At 48.1% G+C, this 18979-nt stretch overlaps 1 protein-coding gene across 1 annotated transcript in view; it reads left to right on the top strand.

The window, feature by feature from the left end:
• Positions 1–4572, top strand: part of LOC133351706 (neuronal cell adhesion molecule-like) — a 167574-nt gene extending 163002 nt beyond the window's left edge. The window contains 1 exon segment of the mRNA XM_061567118.1: positions 616–4572. Within this exon segment, the coding sequence (XP_061423102.1) occupies positions 616–883 (268 nt within the window). The 3' untranslated portion in view covers positions 884–4572.
• Positions 4573–18979: the final 14407 nt, after the last annotated feature.

The raw sequence follows: 18979 nt of genomic DNA, 5'->3' as shown, positions 1-18979 counted from the left end.
CTTATGACACATGTCATAGCAGGTAAATATGCACATAATTACCATAACACAGATAGCCGGATTAAGGCACATTAAGGATTTATGGAGTTAATTATTAATGCCTGAGGCTAAGGGATTCAAATTAAGACACATCATTCTTAGAGTAATACGTTTGGCTTAGTCATGGGAAACCATCGAGTTTTTGTTGCCAGAATAATAATCCTTTTCCCAGGAAAGTCTGAGTCTCAAGACTGTCTCTTCAAGAAGGTCACGCACTGGGATAGCCATTGCCATTCATTAGTAGTTGGCTTCATGCGGGAGGCAATTGGGGACCCGTAGAAAACCCACCAACACACATACGAGGAGGATAACAATCAAAAGCTCCACATTGATTGGAACATCTATTGCTCTGCTGCCCTCTCCTGGCCACGCAAGCCTCCAACACCCAGTATTTCCACGACAGCCTCCCCATCCGAGATCACTAACCAGGCTCGGACCTGCTTAGCTTCTAAGGTCGTGCATGATGGAGGGGGGGGGTCGATTTACCGTGTCGGCGTTGCGCTCGGCTTACCGGCACGCATCACCGATTCACTCCCCGGCGATATCGCCCCGTCCTCCTTTCTCCGCTCCCTCCAGCGACAACGAAAACAAACCACTGCAGGGTGGCTCGTCCGGGAGCAGCGACAGCGTGCGCTCCGGGGGGCGCCACGGCGCCGGCGCCAGCGATGCCGACACCCAGGTGCCCTTCAACGAGGACGGCTCCTTCATCGGGAAGTACGCGACGGCGACCGAGACCGCGGCTGCCGCGGCGACAACGGCGGTGGCGGCCAACGGAGGAGGCGGACGACGAGAGAACGGACACGCGCGGACGCGGAGAGGCTCGGAGGCCGACGACGCCTGCTGAAGCCGTCGCGGCAAGGGGGGGGTCAGGGACCGACGGAGGGAGATAAAAACACACGGAACGCAAACATAGAGATATGTAAAACACGAATATAACTTAAAGCGAGTCCACCGTGCCGTGCGGGTGGGTCGTGGTTAACAGATGAGAGTTGGCAAAATTGCATTTGGGTAACGAAGATAAGACCGTGACGGTAATAAATTCGGTACGATCACAAGGGGCAACTGACGCCGCACTAGGCCTCGGCAAGGTAATGTAATTTACCCTTTTTACCAAGGGGTAAGGTAAAGGTAGCGCGAAGTATTACCAGGTAAACACCTTGTTTACTGCTCACTGAAAGCACCGTGGCGCAGTCCGTGGCCTCCATTTTAAATTGGAATCATCGAGAGTATTCTTTATGAATAAAGCGCTCTACCTAGCATTTACCTGTTATAAACCTCGTTCATGTGTAGTACCCCAGTAATTGCCCTGTAAACGGGTATTTTGTATGGGGTAAGGGTAAAAGGTGGGGTAAAGGTAGGCTCGTTGTTTTGACCTTTTAGCTTACCTTGCCGAGGCCTACGCCGCACGTAGGCGTACGTACGCACGTGTGTGCGCGTGTGCAAGCACGTGATTGGTAACCACACACGCCAGCGAGGGCCATCGTATTATTCTCATGATTTATAAGGCGCTAATTTTTCCCTACTTTATTTTAAAGCAAAAGTTGGGAGTGCATCTTGTAACCTGGTCGGTGTGTGTGTGTTTGACCAGATTTGCACAACTTTATTGACAACCGGGCGTACGTTTTGTGGGGTGCGTCTATTACTTAACGGAGCATCTTATAATCAAGAGAATATGTTAATTCAACTTAAAAGAGTGTTTTTTGGCTTATGCTTTGACGTCGTCGCGTATCCAGCAGTTTGGGGGTCACGTTTGAGGTCGCCCGTCTCACTGCTGAGCTTTATGGCACCCGCGGAAAGTTTTATGACCGCCAAGTGCTTCAGTTTGTTTTTTTACTTTCAGTATCGAGTCGACGTATTCATTCGCATTCATGTTATTATCATTGCTGTTATTGTTGCTGTTGTTTTTCAACGTTTGGAGTCTTGAGCGCTGCACGCACGGTCGAGAGAGCGAATTTACGCGAGAGTTCGCTTTTGTTTTGAAATCGTTAATGTTTACAGCGGTTTTTTGGGGGGGGGGCTTTAGTCGCACCCCCATAAAGTTGCAATGGCTCATGGGTAAGTGAAAGAATTATGGGAAACTGAGAGATGTTTGGAGGAAAAAAAATTGGCTAGGGTAGGGACTTTTAAAATTGTGAGAAAGATTTAAAGAAAACATTTTATTTTTGCGTCTGTATAAAAACCGCAACTAGCATGGGAGTCGCCGCTACCTGGTTGAGATTTTAAATTAGCGGTAACATTACATGTTTTTCCAAAGCTAGTGGAGGTTTAAAAGGACTCGCGTCATCAGCGTTAAAAAGGGTGTTCACTGTTGCTGAAACAAACGGGGGGGGGGGGGGGGAACAAGATTCTAACAATCCCATTTGCAGGCCGAATCCAAGTGTGGCAAAACCAGGCCATGAAATTAGAAATTCCAAGTGCTTGAGCCTCCCACGGGGAATTGTCTCAGCGGGTTTACCCATCATCAGGCGCATCCAAGTGTATCGCATCGTAAGCCACCGACGACGCTTGAATGGGAAGTGATGGTGAAACGCGGAAAGACGGATCATGGGGTGTAACGAGGACATGGGCGGTTTGCAACTGGCAGCGTTTGCACCCCATGAGTTTGTGTTCTCATCTTTTCCTCCTTCGCCTCCCTCCTTTTCCACAGCCCAGTCCTGTGGCGAGACTCTCGCTAATTAAATTCCTCGTTTCACATCGCTCGCGGTGCCCCATGCCATAGTGTGATGGTTAGCACACTACACTGGCAATGCAGAGATCGCCGATTCAACTCGGCAGGCGAAACAACGGGGCAAATTTCTTACATCCTCTGCCTCCCCCTCCCCACATCCCTGCCTCCTGCGCCCAACCAGAATTATATGAATGGGTGCACCACAGTTGGTCAATCGGCAGGTGGCATGTGCTGGGGGTAAAAATATGGGCACTCCTACCTCTTCCAAGATGTCTGGCCTGCGTGGAAGAGTAGGCCAAAGTGCAGTTTCGAGGCAGCGCTAATGATTAAATGGGTGCGAGGTTTTTTGCTGTTGTTCAAATGGCTATTTGGTTGTGCACCACTGCCGTTGCACATTGCAATCAACAACTTGGTAATGTTGCTTCTGAACCTGGGATTCAATTCAAGCAATGGGCACGGGGCTGCCTGCCTGCCTGCCTGGATGTAACGTTCATCAATTAACACATTCTTAACACATTCACTCCCGTTCGTTTCACCTCAGCAGAGTGCCTGCTTTTTTAATTTGACAGCATTCAAATGTAAACGAGAAAGAATAAGTATTCGTTTTAAGCGATTTTTTTTTAATTGTGCGCACAGATGTCCACGCAGCCTCACATCAGGTTTCATCACAAGTTAGATCGTCACAGAGCCCCGTTTCACGCCGCTGCTGGATGAAGGCCTCCCCATGCTGCGTCAGTCGCGGCGGTTGTCAGACCAAACTTGGCCATGCCGGTTCGCGGCAAGCCGGTGGATCGTACTTTGTTCGCCGCGACTCACGCAGCGGAACTTTTCCTCTTCGCCCACCGCTCCACGCCGAGATGCAAAACCTTCAGAAGACATCTCTCGATTTAAAGCTTTCGTGACTGCAGGGATTCATCTTCTTGGTTCTTTCGGTAAAGTCACGTAGAAGGGAAATAATAAAATAATAAAAATATAACATAATACAATTATTTTAATACATAATATTTAAAAAACATAATTAAATTATTTGATTATGTTTTATTTTTATTATTTTATTATTTCCCTTCTACGTGACTTTACCGAAAGAACCAAGAAGAAGACATCTCTCTTCCGCCGGCAGAGACAATTTATTTTTGGTCCAAACTTTCGGAGCCTTTACCAAAGGGCGCTTTACCGGCGTGTAAAGAGTGGTCAAATAGCCCTCACGACCGACATCCCACACGGGGAGGTGTCCTCGCCCATGATCTATCGCTACGTGTTGCAGATTTGGAATGAATCGCTAATTGTGCGATTACTGGAGTGGCGTCAAGAGACGATCGCGCATCCTTCCAAAAGCCAGTCAGCACAGCGTCAAAAAGTGTTAAAACAACCGTACCTCCGATGCGGCCAAATACAAGAGGCTTGTTGTGTCAATTGAGCACCTAGAGCAGGGCCGGTTGGGAACGCTACCTCCTGCGGCAGTTGAGCCACACTGACATCTGTGCGTACAATACCCCTTAACTGTGTTTTATTATTTTCACCGACAAGTTGTTGGTATAGGGTGACAAAACATTTTGAGCTGTGTCAGCGCCGTTAACGCGGCCGCAAATGTATGTCAAGTGCGTCAGCAGCGTCTTGTAACCTCTTGTAAATATTATTTTGACGATATGCCGCATTCGAGTACCCGTGCCCTGTCGAGAACGTGTGGCTTTATCACAATTGGTGTTTGTACATTTGAAACATGCTGTATCGGTAAACGCGAAAACCACGGGTTTAATTTACAAAAAAGGTTCATAATATATACATTATCCAAAAAAATACGGATATTAATATTTCCTGTACATATATTTGTGTTTCTAATGTATAAAGATGCATGGTTTTTTTTGCACATATAGTAGAGGCTGTTTTCTTTTGGGTTTCGTGATATTGTACTGCACATGTATGCTGGCTGCTTTGCCTGACATTGCTGCCAAAGCTGGGCTGGCAATATGGGCGGGCGATTTGAGTTGGCCAACCATTGCAAAGAGCTGTAAGTGACCACCACCTTGCACTGGGGCAACAATCGTCACCGGCACCCGTCGCCAGAGACACATTTGCCGTGAGCAACTTTGGTGCCTCGGGTAGAGCGGTGGTGGAGAGTGACGGGAGTTTCTGTCCAGCCTGTGAAAAGTTGAAAACTCTTTGGCGAACAACGATTCGGTCTACAGAGCACACAACCTCCGGGCAAACAGTTCACGTGACAATCCGTTTGCAACCGGCCACTCCCATTGCCAACGAGTGGGTTAGCGGCAACGGCGAACCTTGTGCAGATTTTTGGGGCGGCTAAACTTTTCTGATAAACGCATTTTGCGGCGGTTACCGTCGGTGCCGGTTGCTGTTACGAATTGCCCTGACCATGAGCAGCGGTGGTGGTGGTGGTGGTGCCGCGAGAAATGGACAAGTGGCAACGCAAACGTGCACTGTTGCCAGCAGCGTAGGTGGCTCCTCCATCGTGTTGTTCCACAAAACGTTGACCTGTGTGCTAAAGCCACAACGCTCGAGGCACCCGCACAGAGTTGTTATTGTTTTGCTTTCCTTATCCTTTTGGGTCTATTCGGTAAAGTCACGTAGATAGGTTAAACAAAATATCAAAATACGACGACGTTTCGGTCGCAACACAAACGGTCGTCATCGCCACCTGATGACGACCGCTTGTGTTGCGATCGAAACGTCGTCGTTATTTCGTAATTCTTTTGGAACCTATCTACGTGACTTTACCGAAAGACCCAAAGAATATGAATCCCTGCAGTCACGAAATCGTTACGTCAATGTGTTGCTTTCCTTTCAGCACTCCTCGCGCTAGGTTCGAGTAATCAAATGAGGGGAGGTCAAACGAATGTTGCCGAATTGTGTCACGGATTCGTTTCGTGTTGCGTTGTCGGCAGCAGTCCCCCTTGCGAGCCCAAACCACAGGTCAGCTCCCATCGTCTCATCGTTAAGATTCCTCATCTTGGTCATTAATGTGAGCGTAGCTTTGATAAGGCCGCATCACTTTGCTCCATCAGTGGCAGTGGCGTCGTCGTCAGCTACAGTATCAGAAGCATACATATCAGCAGTGTAGTGGTAGTATCAGCCACAGCAGCTGCAGTAATATCGACATGAGCTGCAGTATCATCGCCATCATGAGCAACAGTATCGGCAGTAGATAAAGCAACAGCAGTGGCATTGTCATCATAGGCATATCCTCTTCAGTGGGGGTGAATGCAGGATCATCATCAGCAGCAGCAGCTTTAACATCAAATTAGCAGCAGTAGAAGCAGCAGTACCATCAGCAGCAGGAAGTGCTGGGGGAGGAGTGGAGGCACACTGCACACAAACACTATCGCCTCCCTCTCACACACTGCCATTCCGCCCAATTCCATTAAATTGGCTGTTTTCACACTGATAATTGGTTTTCACAACACGCGAGTTTCTTCATTAAATTATGGCCTTCAAGATAAAATCATATAAACGCACGGGGGGGGTGAGAGGTCGTTATAACTGTGCGTCTATTCATAATAACGTTACTGGTCACATCTGCCCAGAGCCGAGGAATTGTTTTCAAAAAGGCACCCCCCCCCCCCCCCGTTCCGCACAATGTCTCATCTCATCCTCATTGGCGCTCGCCTCTTTCCATTGGCACGAGGAGACGTGCGTGCGTTGTGGAACGGAGTTTGTTCTCAAAAAAGGATGTCGTGGTTTTTTTCACGTGGCGTGCGACGATATGAGCAGCATTTTGGTTAACGTTCATTTGTTTCCACGCACGCGCGCTAAGGTTAATACTAATAATGTCTTGCATGGGGAACGAAGACATCCTAATTACTTAAACTCTACACAACCCAAAAAAGTCCGGGCCACACCCGAGCCAGTTTCGTCAGCCTGTCGTATTGTGTTGTAATATATTTTAAGTTATTAACAATGAGTGTTTTCTGCCACCTGGCTGATGAGTTAGCTGTGAACCTATCCTGAAAAATGGGTCGTACCAGTATAGGTAATAAAAGAGGGGTGGGGGGGGGGGGGTTTGGACAACAAATTCAACACCCAGAGGTCCACATCCACATGACGCTTATTGATACTGCCCCACCACCACCAGGAAAATGGATCGGTCCGCATCTTTAAAAAAACTTACACCATAATCTCTACATGCAAATCTGGACTCGCACACGTACACCCCAAACGGATATTCAGACGTACCCCAAACGTTTGATTCACAATATAGGGGAACGAGTGCGTCTTACAATCCGGTAGGTGTGTGCGTGTGTGATGATATTGTCAAATTTTATTGACTCTTGGCACAAGTTTGGGGTGCATCCTTCGGGAGTGTGTTATAATCAGAATACCGCATGTGATTATGTAAACATCTACCGTTCTAGAAAGGGCTAGAGAAGCTGAAATTTGGCAAATATATAGTTGGGTAGATGCTAGACAATAAAATTCAGAATAGCAACTTATGTTAACGTTGGTCTGGCAATTCCATTTAATTCAATTTATCCACATTTACAACCATCATTATCGCCACACACTGCGAATGTGTTGAAATCACCAATTATTCCACTTCACTTCAAACACTTCACTTCAAACTGGGCAAAACCAGTTAAGGATTGGGTTTTGTTCCCGCCAAAAAGAACGAAGCCTCGATCGAACCATCACTGCCGGTGAACCAAGAAAAAAACTTCAATCACAGCCCACACCAACTGCGTCTGTTATAGCGTTGTTGCTGTCGGGCATGTTGTCCCGACGTTTCGCTGCACGTGCCGAGCGTCTTAAGGAACCAAACTTCGGTCACAATATGGATAATTCAGTTGCCCAGGCATCTACCGGGCACGCGAAGCGAAACGTCGGACATCACCGTGCCGAAAACCACGCAGCCCGAAACCACATGGGAGAGCGACACTACGCACGCCACCAGCCACCCTTACCTCCTCCTTGAGCTTGTCTGGCCATGGAAGTCGTAAGGAGTGGAACTGTAGCGGAACTTAGGAGCTAGGTGGGTAATACAATCAAGTAATCGCCTCCTCTGTCGATCGGTTCGGTTACTCAACTAAACCGCGTAAGAAATATTGGTTCAAAAGTGTCACCTCTGCTCCCACTTGTGCCGCTGGACGGGAGGTGATGTACGCTCTTGGTGATGTCATAGTCACGCTGGGCATGCTTTGTCGGGGGTTACACGCGCCGTCGGGAGGTAGAATGTCGGGGAGATTGGTAATTTTAAAGGGGATCCAAAGATTCCACCTTAACTAGATGGGCCAGTTTGAAAATCTGGACTTTGTGTGCAATTTATTAAATTATGGGTGTCATTTTCACTCGGTCACGAGTTTCTCAGCTAACCGATAGCTTCAAACGGCGGGTGGATGGGTCACGCAGAGTGCTTGTGCGAGGTGGGCAGGTGGCAGTACAGTGAGCTGGTTTGTGATCGGTATGTGCGGACGTTTGGGTTGCACCCCCTCGCACATATACACGAGATGAGCCTTCGTTAATAAGGACACTTTATTTTTTCATTCGCAATCTTCACGATTGTGATGCCACGTTGCGTTCAAATGTTGTTCGTCATTTTATATATTCATATTATGGAGTTTTTTGTTTTTGAAAAAATGTTATATGGGTGCCCATGATGTCTCTCGCAAAGTGCTTTTTGTATCATTTCCAAACGCAAGTTGCAGAAATACATACAATACGTGAACCCGCGTAATTAACTTGGCAGCGTGGTGATTTGTGTCCTGATCGTTTGTTCCAGTCGCCTCTCGTCGTTTTCCCCTGATGTGGCGGTCGTGCCCCCCAAAGGGGGGGGTGCCGTTATCAGTCTAGCTTCTGGTTTTCCAGTTAAAAGACAAACTTCTGCATATCCACTCCCTCGTGGCAAGATGGCTATTTACCGAGGAAAATATGCACGCTTCTGTCTATGAAGCACCTTTCATTACGGATGTCAAAGCGATGTCCCAAGGCACATAACAGCGCTCAAAGTAGCTCATGGCACTAAACACGAAGACACCGCAACACAATGGCGTAAATGCGAAGTGACTTTCTGAAAGACGACAGAATGAAGGTGTGTAAGATATACGTTTTCAAATGTCCACTCGGATCCTGCGACCTCGTGGAAGAAATCTCCACGGAGTATTGAGGCTACTCGGGAAAGAAAATATTGGTCGTCTATAGATGAGATAAGAGATCTGCATCCCCAGATCCGAGAGGACTTGGTGGGGGGGGCGTGGGTGCAGTAGATCCGATGGAAATTCAGAGATAGCCTCACCGAATAACCAAGACTTTTCGGGAAAGTGTTGCCAACCTTTCGCAGTAGGGGGCTGATGTTGGTACGGTGCTGTACATGTGCAGCGACTCGGAGACAGCAACCAGCGCTATGCCACTACACATGCAATGTCAACGGAAGTCGTTTTCAGACAATTTGGCCGTATTTTGGATGTTTTAACCAACAGCAGTTACAGCAGAGAACGCAAAGGAAACCCCGTGCAAAGGCACAGAGAGAACACGCAGACGTCACACGCCGAGTGTAACCACAGCCTTGGCATGTCCCTCTCCTGCCATGATCGATAAGGGCCATCCACTGAGTAGGTACGCAGACATCTGTCAAAACTTGACCCCTCTCTGTACGCACGCGGACTTTTTACACCCATCCACCCACCTGCGTACGTACGCCTGACGAACCCCACCATCGCCAAATGCTATAGAACGGCCGATATTTAATCCACGCAGAAACGATCAAGGACTAGGAATATTAACGTGTTGAAGCAAACAGATAGTCACACCGCCGGATTGTTTAACTCATTTGAAGGCCAATGTGGACAAATTATTATCGAGGCTTCACCCCCCCCCTCCCCCCTCGTTTTCTATGCGTACGTCCATTGTCAGTAGACCCCCCATACGCAAGTGTACGCATTTGGGTTAACACCCCCCTCCCCCCTCCATGCGTACCTACTAAATGAATGGCCCCTAACGAGAGAACAGAGGGCGGACTAAACCACGAACACATTTGGGGAGGGCTACACATGTTGGCTCGTGTTCTGTCGCTCTCCGCATCACGCTGCTGTTGAAGATGACTGAACGCCTCGACGAGGAGGGAACGCGAGTGTGTGGGGTCTTGTCACGACAACGCGTTTATCGTCAAAAGTGCTCTTCTGGGTTAGGGGCCGTCCATAAATATAGACAACACGTTCTACTTAATTAAATAGACTTTTTAATACAACATCAGAGTGCAGCGCCACATTAAATACGCACTACAATGACAATAGTTTAAAGCGATTTGAAGCATGTTTTATTTTTTTGGGGGGGGGGGGGCAGAGCTTTGTGACGTCATATTTGAGGGGGGGTCTGACTTTTTGTGACGCCGTGTGACGAAGGGGTGGGGGGGTCAAAAATCGTCCAAAATCGCGTGACTTCATTTATGGACTGCCCCTTATCTTTCGAATCTCTGCAACAAGTGGCCTCAGAAGACGCCACCACCACCACCACATCGACCCACACGCTACACGACTCCATCCCCAACTCGCTCCCACAGTCTCCTGCCGAGCCAGCCACCCAATATACCAATACCACCACACTCCACATGGTCGCAAAATAAATACTTCAATAAATACGGTAACTGTTTACCATTTAAGCCTACATTTCCGATTCACAACCACTCTAACTATATATAAATTAGGCAAGATTTACTCGTAATAAGTAATACATGAACAGAAATATATTAATGTGGCAAATGATAGTGCACTAATAAATGCACACGGTTAGCTACGTACTAAAGTAAAGAAGGAAAATAGATATAAAGAATGATACCAGATACAATGTTGAAATATATAAGATGTTGAAATTCCATTGTTAACATTCCAGCAGTTGCTTCTGGCTGTGGTGGTCCCACCTGATGACGAGCGCTTGTGTTGCGCCCGAAACGTCGTGATTTAATTTATTTAAATTTTATTTTATTTTTTTACTTTTATTATTTTTTACCTACGTGGCTTTACCGAAAGATCCAAAGAGTATAAATAAAATAACCCGATGTGCCCCTAACTTTTGGCCCACCCTGTGCACGCGGTCCATCACGGGTCAGTCCACCGTGTGGCTGCTAAAAAAAATGTGCCCGAGTCAGGAATCGAACCCAGAGGTCCTTCTTGCTGCGAGGCATTCGACAAGAGGGTTGTGTTGGAACCCTCTCATGCCCGTTGACCCTGGCTGCGTCTGTCCGTGTGGCGGCCTGGGTGGAGCGCGGGAGGGCCACATGCCGGCATCCGCAGCAAAGAGCCGATCGATATCAAAAAGCCCGTCGCCATATTATCGGAGCCTGTAGGTTCACAGGGGCAGAGGGAAGCGGTCGGTCACCTACTGGACGTCTGTGAAAAAGAGCTTCATAGCTCATCGGATTTATCTAGTATAAATACATATTCGGATTCGAGGGTAGGGATGGTGGCAAACGGTAGGATTAAGCGCCTTGGATTAAGGCGATATACAAATCTATATAAGGTAAGTTAAAGCAAATTATCGATTATATATAATAAATTATCGTGTACTTTATTATGCTTGTTTACGCAGGAAACCCTCACTGAGTCACGACTCTTTTTTCAGAAGGGCCCAACTAAATGTTCACAGTAGGGGGATGATGATTGTGATATGTGCAAACGCAAATTAGTAATTTGCGGGTATTTTTTTTTCAGATTTGTAAAATGTTAAGTCGGGTGGCTGGGTAGTTCGGAGACTAGAGCGCTGAGCCTATCGCCGCTGATTTTTTTTTAATGGATTTTCACAATTGAACGCATGCATTGTACTGCAGATACTTGATGGGCAGCAGAGGGCAGTGCAGTGCAACACTTCGTGGTACATTAACGAACTCCCTCGTCTGTGCATTTCGCCCTCATCAAGCTGCTGCATTGACCAACGTTACTCATCTTCTTGGTTCTTTCGGTAAAGTCACATAGAAGGGAAATAATAAAATAATACAAATAAAACATAATAAAATAATTCTCACGACGTTTCGGCCACAACGCAAGCAGCCGTCCTCAGGTGAAGAATGAAACACCACCAAGCTTGGAGCGTATATTTAAGCTGGGTTGGAGGGGGAAGAAGAGCGCCTTGACAAAAAAAATTGCATATCAAGAGGAATTTAGCATATTTATGGAAAATGCGTAGGAGGTGGGCGGGGGGGTTTCAAAGTCATATTATGCCCGTGCATTATGCAGGATTAGCAGCATCAAAGGGAGGGGATGGGGGTAGCATTAACAAAGGGAAGGAATGTTAATAGTATGTAGCTGCAGTTACTAAACAACCACGTAAAAAACTAAAGTATAAACTACGTAGTATCATCAGTATACTAAATATACTCTCAATAGGCTGAGCTACTAACAGTAAGTAATACATTACACGAAAACTTTAAATCGAAATTCAACATTACTCAGTTACTGTCCAACATCTCCCACGACCTGCACAACGCAGGGGCGCTTTCATCCAGCAGTGGATCGACAAAAGGTGCATTGTATAGCCCAGGACACAAAGCCCAGATATGTACCGAGAAGATAAGAGCTTAACACGTAGGCTTTCGCGACCAATATCATCCATAATACAGGTATTTTGGCTGTTGCCTGATGAAGCCTGTTGTAATTACTGGCGAAACGTCGTACTCAGATTGTAAATGTTGTGGCTTGGCTCTCCAACACACCGGTGTGCTGTACTAGTGACGAATTGGCATGTTCTGTTTACGTGATAACCCTTACTAGTTGGCTGTGTCGAGTGGTGGCGGGTTTAACGACACATTTATATTTTCGCGATCTAACCCAAAAAAACTGTATTATAGATTATAAGAGCTGTTTACCTTGTTTCGTTATGTCTTTGATAAAAAGCATTTAATGGGAAATGTGAATGGAGACTATTTGCTGTGATTTGTTATGAAGGAATTAATGTTTGTGGTTTTCTTTACCCTACAACCCAAGGCAATGTGGAGGGGAAAATTGTCTTGGAGAAAACGCGGCTCTCGTTATTTTAAAAACCGTGATTAAATTGCTTATCAATTTGTTTTATTTTGTTTAGCCGATTAATCTAAATGTAGCAAAAACATAATTTCTATGCAATTTTTGACCTCTAATTAGTATATACTATATTCTAATCGTTGACAAATCCATGACCAACATCACCGCCACCTTTCATCACCATTTCCATTTTTTCGTTTGTATTTTTCTTATTAATAAAGGGTTTTTTTTGGGTTAGATCACGTAAATATAAATGTCATTACATTTATATTAACCCAAAAAACATTGTCACGGATAATATTGATCGCGAAAGCCTCATTTGTTCCATTCGTTTAGTGCAGCATGTCTAAAATATTTTCGGATGGCCCCCTTCTAAGAGCAAATAAAGATAAAGATCCCCCGTATAGCCTCAACAGACTGTAGGGGCAAGTGCTGTTTGCGAGCACCTATCAAGGCCAGAACGGTACACGAGAGGGTGGGTGGGCCAGCACCACGCTCGACCGCCTTTGTCTCCCCAGTGGCGATGTTTATACACCGCACTGGATACTCATTTGAGGCTGAGTCGACCTAGGGGAGGCCCAGGACCGGTTCAGATAATCGTCACTGGTGTTGGCCGTGAGCGGGAATCGAACCCGTGTCGCCGGGTTCAGTAGCGCAGCGCGCTAACCGCAACACTACCGCTCCCCGTGTAGATGTATTATAAGAGCAAATAATACATCTACATACACACACCTACCCCATACACGCTAAAGCTGGGCCCACACCTCAGCGATTAGTTGCATGCAACCAATTCGATTCTACGTGAATGTCTGCAACCTACTGGCAACTAAATTGCAATCATACCGAGAGCGATTTAAGAGGGTGACACGCTCTGTCGCAGACGAGCATTTGCAAAACAAGCCCCACAGAGTTGGGGGTTGTTTCGTATCTTATCTCACACTTGTGGAGAAAAAACGTCTGACAATAACAACATTAAAAAAAACTCTTACGCTCAGAAGTAAGTCGTATAAGCGCCCATTAAAAGATAAGCGTAAGCGGTTCAACGTTGCAATCGGCTATGCATTTAAATTTAGCAGTTTATTTTCAATTTCTTTCGAACGATTAATTATTTATAACTTTTTTTCCTACTCCTGGCGCTGGCCAGTAGCCTTAAATAACAAAGAGGCAGAGAGAGCAGAGAGAGCTTTGAGTGAGTGCCAAGAGCTGAAACCAAGAAAGAAATACTCAGAGCTCTTTTACCCCTAACCCAAAAAAACCAGGACCCATTCTAATTCCGAGGGCTCTGTTTGTTGCACAGATTCACCGCATGAATCTGCTTTTCGCTCTTTTTATCGATATTTCACTCAATTGTTAATCTACATATATGGTGACATAGAATTAGCTATGTAGTAGCAAAGCGCTGGCTGCTGGCGGGGAAGAGGATCTGCAGCTTACATCAGCCCTGACAGCAGCAGGTCAGGTGATACACCAGAGGGGGGTTTATGGGAAATGTCACGGAAGGGACACACCAGGAACCCGCTGGTAGGTTCTAGAAAGGGGGCGTGGCCGGGGGCGTGGCCAGGCCTCGCTGGCAGTATAAGAGGGGCCCCGAGAGGGGACCTCGGGGCTGTCGTGTGGAGTGGGATCCCCGTTGTGCTGCTGCTGGAGTCTTTGCCGTTCTTCACCGTCGTCTTCGTCTTCACCATCTCGGCGTTGCCAGTCAGGCAGTCTAGCAGCTGTCCTGACTGGGAACCGTAGTCGACTATAGACGGATTATTTTGGAAGTGTTAACCCGTTGGTGCGTGTTAATAAACAGAGTGCCTCCAACTCTTAGTGTCTCCGATTCAGTCACTACGTATATAGTTTTAGTTCATCATTCGAAATGGTCATCACATACTTCAACGTTATTTGCCGCATCAAGAAATTGGCACCCCGAGAGCTACGCCACGTCAGGTGGTAAACCACGAGTGCACTATCTGGTCTGGGCTCATGAACGCACCTATGTCAGAGAACAGCCCCCCAGAAGACAACGCCACCGAACTACACGAGGTCCCTTCAGATTGGCTCCTATCAACAGCCCTGGCCTGCTGCACAGATGTTTTGTTCGCAATGGCCATTCAACCAAATGGGTTTCTTCATTTTTATACAAAATGTATTTCGATTGTACTTACCCACGTCGTGTTGGCACGAGACGGGGAGAAACATCCGTTTAAAACTCTCGGGGCCGGCGGTGCACCATCCTGTGTCACGAGAATGCGCCCTCAAGATGAAATCACGCAACTACTTATGAAGTCACTTCTTTAAGACTTCTTTATTCGCAATATATATGCAAGGAAGGATTTGATTGTGGCTTTTTTTTTTAATCAGAACAATTTAAAAATCGGGGTTGAAACAAGCGCAATAAAATAAAAGAGCAACTTTACTACAATCATGCTTCATCACAACACAGAGGGTCACGACTCACAACGTAAACTAAGTTGACCCCTCTCCTTTCTCACACACACAGCGTGGAGATGCAGTGCAATGGTAGGGAGGGGTGGGTGGTGGGTGGTGGGAGAGTGAGTGGGTGGGTGGTGGGAAGGTGGGTGGGTGGTGGGAGGGTGGGTGGGTAGTGGGAGAATGAGTGGGTGGTGGGAGGGTGAGTGGGTGGTGGCAGGGTGGGTGGGTGAGTGGGTGGTAGCAGGGTGGGTGGTGTCAGGGTGAGTGGGTGGTGGCAGGGTGGGTGGTGGCAGGGTGGGTGGTGGCAGGGTGGGTGGTGGCAGGGTGGGTGGAAGCAGGGTGGGTGGTGGCAGGGTGGGTGGTGGGAGGGTGGGAGGGTGAGTGGGAGGAAGCAGGGTGAGTGGGTGGTAGGAGGGTGGGAGGGTGAGTGGGTGGTGGCAGGGTGAGTGGGTGGTGGGAGGGTGGAAGGGTGAGTGGGTGGTAGCAGGTTGGGTGAGCGAGTTGTGCATGCAACTGGGGGTGATGCTGTGATGAGTGGTGAGCAGTAAGGGATGGGCAGTGAGGGGGGTGAGCGATGAGTGGCGAGCGGTAAAGCGGTGAGCGGTGCTGCACGCAAAACTGCGAGCGCCTTTGACTCAAGACCCCTCTCTCTCCGTTATTTAAATTATTATTTTTGAAGCGCCTTCACTGGTGGGATCTGCCAAGCCCTGACGTGCTAAGTGGGGGCTTTGGGGAGCGAATCCGACAAGGGAATTGAGGCGGGGGTCGGGAACAAGGCCGGGAATTAGGGGCAGGGGTAGGGGTCGGGTGCTAGGAGGCGAGGATGGTGCTCATTGAGGTTGGGGGGAGGGGGGTGGCGGCTACGGAGCTGTGAACAAATCCTCACGCTGGGCAGTGAGGGATGGTGATGGTTGGGTGGGTGGGGGTGATGGTTGTGATGCGGGTGGTTGAGAGAGAGAGAGAGAGACCGGCAGAAGGAACCGCTCTGTGCTCCGCCCTTGGCCTCTGATCCGCGTGAGAAGAGATCAGCGGACGTGGTGGTGGCGGTGGTGGTGGCGGCCTCGTCTCTCCCCGCCTCTCACCCGTTCGCCGCTAAATCCCATGGGCAGCACCTGGATCCGATTTAAATTACCGTGACAATGGTCTGAGAATCCTAGGTGTATAAACATTGTGTCGTGTCTTTAGCTGTTACTTATCCGGCCAGCTTGGCTGACTGGGTGGCACTGTGGTATATTAAAGCGGATGGCTTCCATTTAAAATGTCACAAAGTCAGGTGTTGGTCGTTGAGCAACTCAGCCCATTGCCATCATCCCATCGGGGTCGATAAAATACGGTATAGCCAACAGCCAAAACGGCGAGAGCAAATCGTTTTGTCGATATTCCCCATTGTTGGTGATGGAGACATCGGAATACATTCACAAAATTTGACAAAATTATGGAGTTGCTCTGATGGAGGAAGTGAAATTTAGATTTTTTTTTTGCGACACTTTGCTGTCCATGTCGAGCCACAGTGTTCCTTGATGGCACTCGTCAAACACATCACGTAACCCAGTAGCATGGGTTAATTTAATTCTAATAATGCCAATTATTTGCCTGGGAAGGTCTCGCCGAGTCTCAAATATGTTTTTATTGCATCGGGGATGTTTTTACCCCGAGAATACCCACGACGCACACAAGGCAATGGCATTCAAAGCCCTGCACTGATGTATTCATTGCCAAAGTTCAGTGAGTGAACCAAATCTCATGCCATGACAAGATGTCTGTGAGCATAAAACTTCTATAAAAATAGACATTTCGGTTTCGGTCCCTCGTTCTCCTGACCTCGACACTACCACCCTCGTATCTACATGTCTACATACATCATCTGAAATCTCATCTCGGACAATCTATGTACATCTCACATCTCGAATCAAATTCTACGACGAATGGAAAAAAAAAACGTCTGTCTCATTGATCTTAGATTCGTGCAAAGTGTTGGACATTCGAGGCGGAAATACTGCTTGCAGTGGGGAAATGTAACAACGACGCCAAAGCTTCCGTCTGGTCCTGCGTCCAATTTCTTCGCTCGGATCGCATTATAGCCAGGACGCTGTCTTAGGGTTACACGGACAATTGTAATGTTGGCGACGCCTGTGATATGGAGCGTTGTAGGCAAGGGTTGTTGGATCACGCAGGAAATTGTGGAATTCCCAAACCAAACCCGGTGCGAAGTGACCCTCAGATGGCAGTACAATACGTGGGTTTGCGAGCCTATCCCTGCAGACTCCAGAGTGTATCCCCTCGGATGTCTTCCTGGTCTCCACCAACGTTTGCAAACCCAAATTAAATGCGTTGGGGCTTTTTTTGTTCAGTCATTGGTGACCAGGCTGAGGCCATCAACTTGCTCCGCTTGAGAACTCGGTTTGATCACAGGCGGTCGAAACCTGGGTTCGAACCCAGGTGCCCTACGGTGTCGGCTCAGCGTTCCTGACCTCCGGGTAACAAATCTTCCTCCCGAATGTTTCATTTTAAGAAGTCAAATCGCCTCCCTGCTCAGACGAGTGTTGATCGGGGCGACGCTCATCTCCGTTGGCGAGCCAGCCGTGGAATGTCCACGTTCTCATGGCGGCGACCTGTCCGTCCGTATGGCACCACCCAGTATTAGACTCAGTCACATATATAGTGTCTCATTTGTGACCGGTGTCGTAGGGATGTGGAGGTTCCTGAAAATCATCCATAATCGAGTTTTTTTTGGGGGGGTTAGATCGCCTAAATATATAAATGCGTCGTTAAAACCCGCCACAATTATGGATGATACTAGCTGTACTACCCGGCTTCGCCCGGGACTTGGATCCACCACGCCCGGCCGCCTTTGTCTCCCAAGTGCCGATGTTAATACGCCACACCAGTTACTCGTTTGAGGCTGAGTCGACCTAGGGGAGGTTCAAATAATCGTCACCGGTGGTGGCCGTGAGCGGGAATCGAACTCGGTTCGCCGGGTTGGTAGCGCAGCGTAGCGTTAAGCACTACACCCACCGCTCCTCACACACCACACACGCACAGACACACACACAGACACACGCAGACACACACAGACAGACACAGACAGACACACACACACAGACACACAGACAGCACGCTAAGCACTACACTACCGCTCCCCACACACCACACACGCACACACACAGACACACACACAGACACACACACAGACACAGACAGCACGCTAAGCACTACACTACCGTTCCCCCTACACAACACACGCGCGCGCGTCCATAGGTACACATACACGCGCTTGCTGCAGACACACACGACTTTCAGGGTGCGTAAGGCAGTAAACGACTGAAATAATAAAGCGGCAATGCTGTGCGAGGAACGCCTTAGACCAGCAACACATTTGTGTAATGCGAGCGTAAACACACAAACACATACAAACACATACACACACACACATACACACAAACACCGACACACAGACATACACATACACACAAACACACACATACATGCACACAAACACATACACAATACACACACACATACATGCAGACACAGACAGACACATAACACACATACATACACACACATACAACAACCGCCATTCGCCACTAAGTGGCGGTGACGTCACCACGATGCTTGTGCCAGGCCAAGTGCACCTTGAGGCCACGTGAAGTGTCGAAAGCCCGCTGGCAGGAGGTCACGGGGCAGACCCAGGTGCCACTGGTCGACTGACCGAGATGACCGAGATGACTGGCTGATGCACCACCTGTGCCCCCTACTGTGCCAACTTGCTGTGCTTTAGCCACCCGGCGCTCCGCTCGTTGTTGTGAGCGTCGCTCCTCCGCCCTCCGTTGTTGTTGGAGGGCGACTGCCTCCAACTGCCCAGTAGCGTCCTTCACGAGCCTCCTCCACTGAG

This window comes from Lethenteron reissneri, chromosome 38 (assembly GCF_015708825.2).
Source record: "Lethenteron reissneri isolate LAM-NWPU_2019-01 chromosome 38, ASM1570882v1, whole genome shotgun sequence".
Lineage (NCBI taxonomy): Eukaryota > Metazoa > Chordata > Hyperoartia > Petromyzontiformes > Petromyzontidae > Lethenteron > Lethenteron reissneri.
Note: the sequence above shows the minus strand (reverse complement) of the source record. Positions and strands in the feature narration are given on the sequence as shown.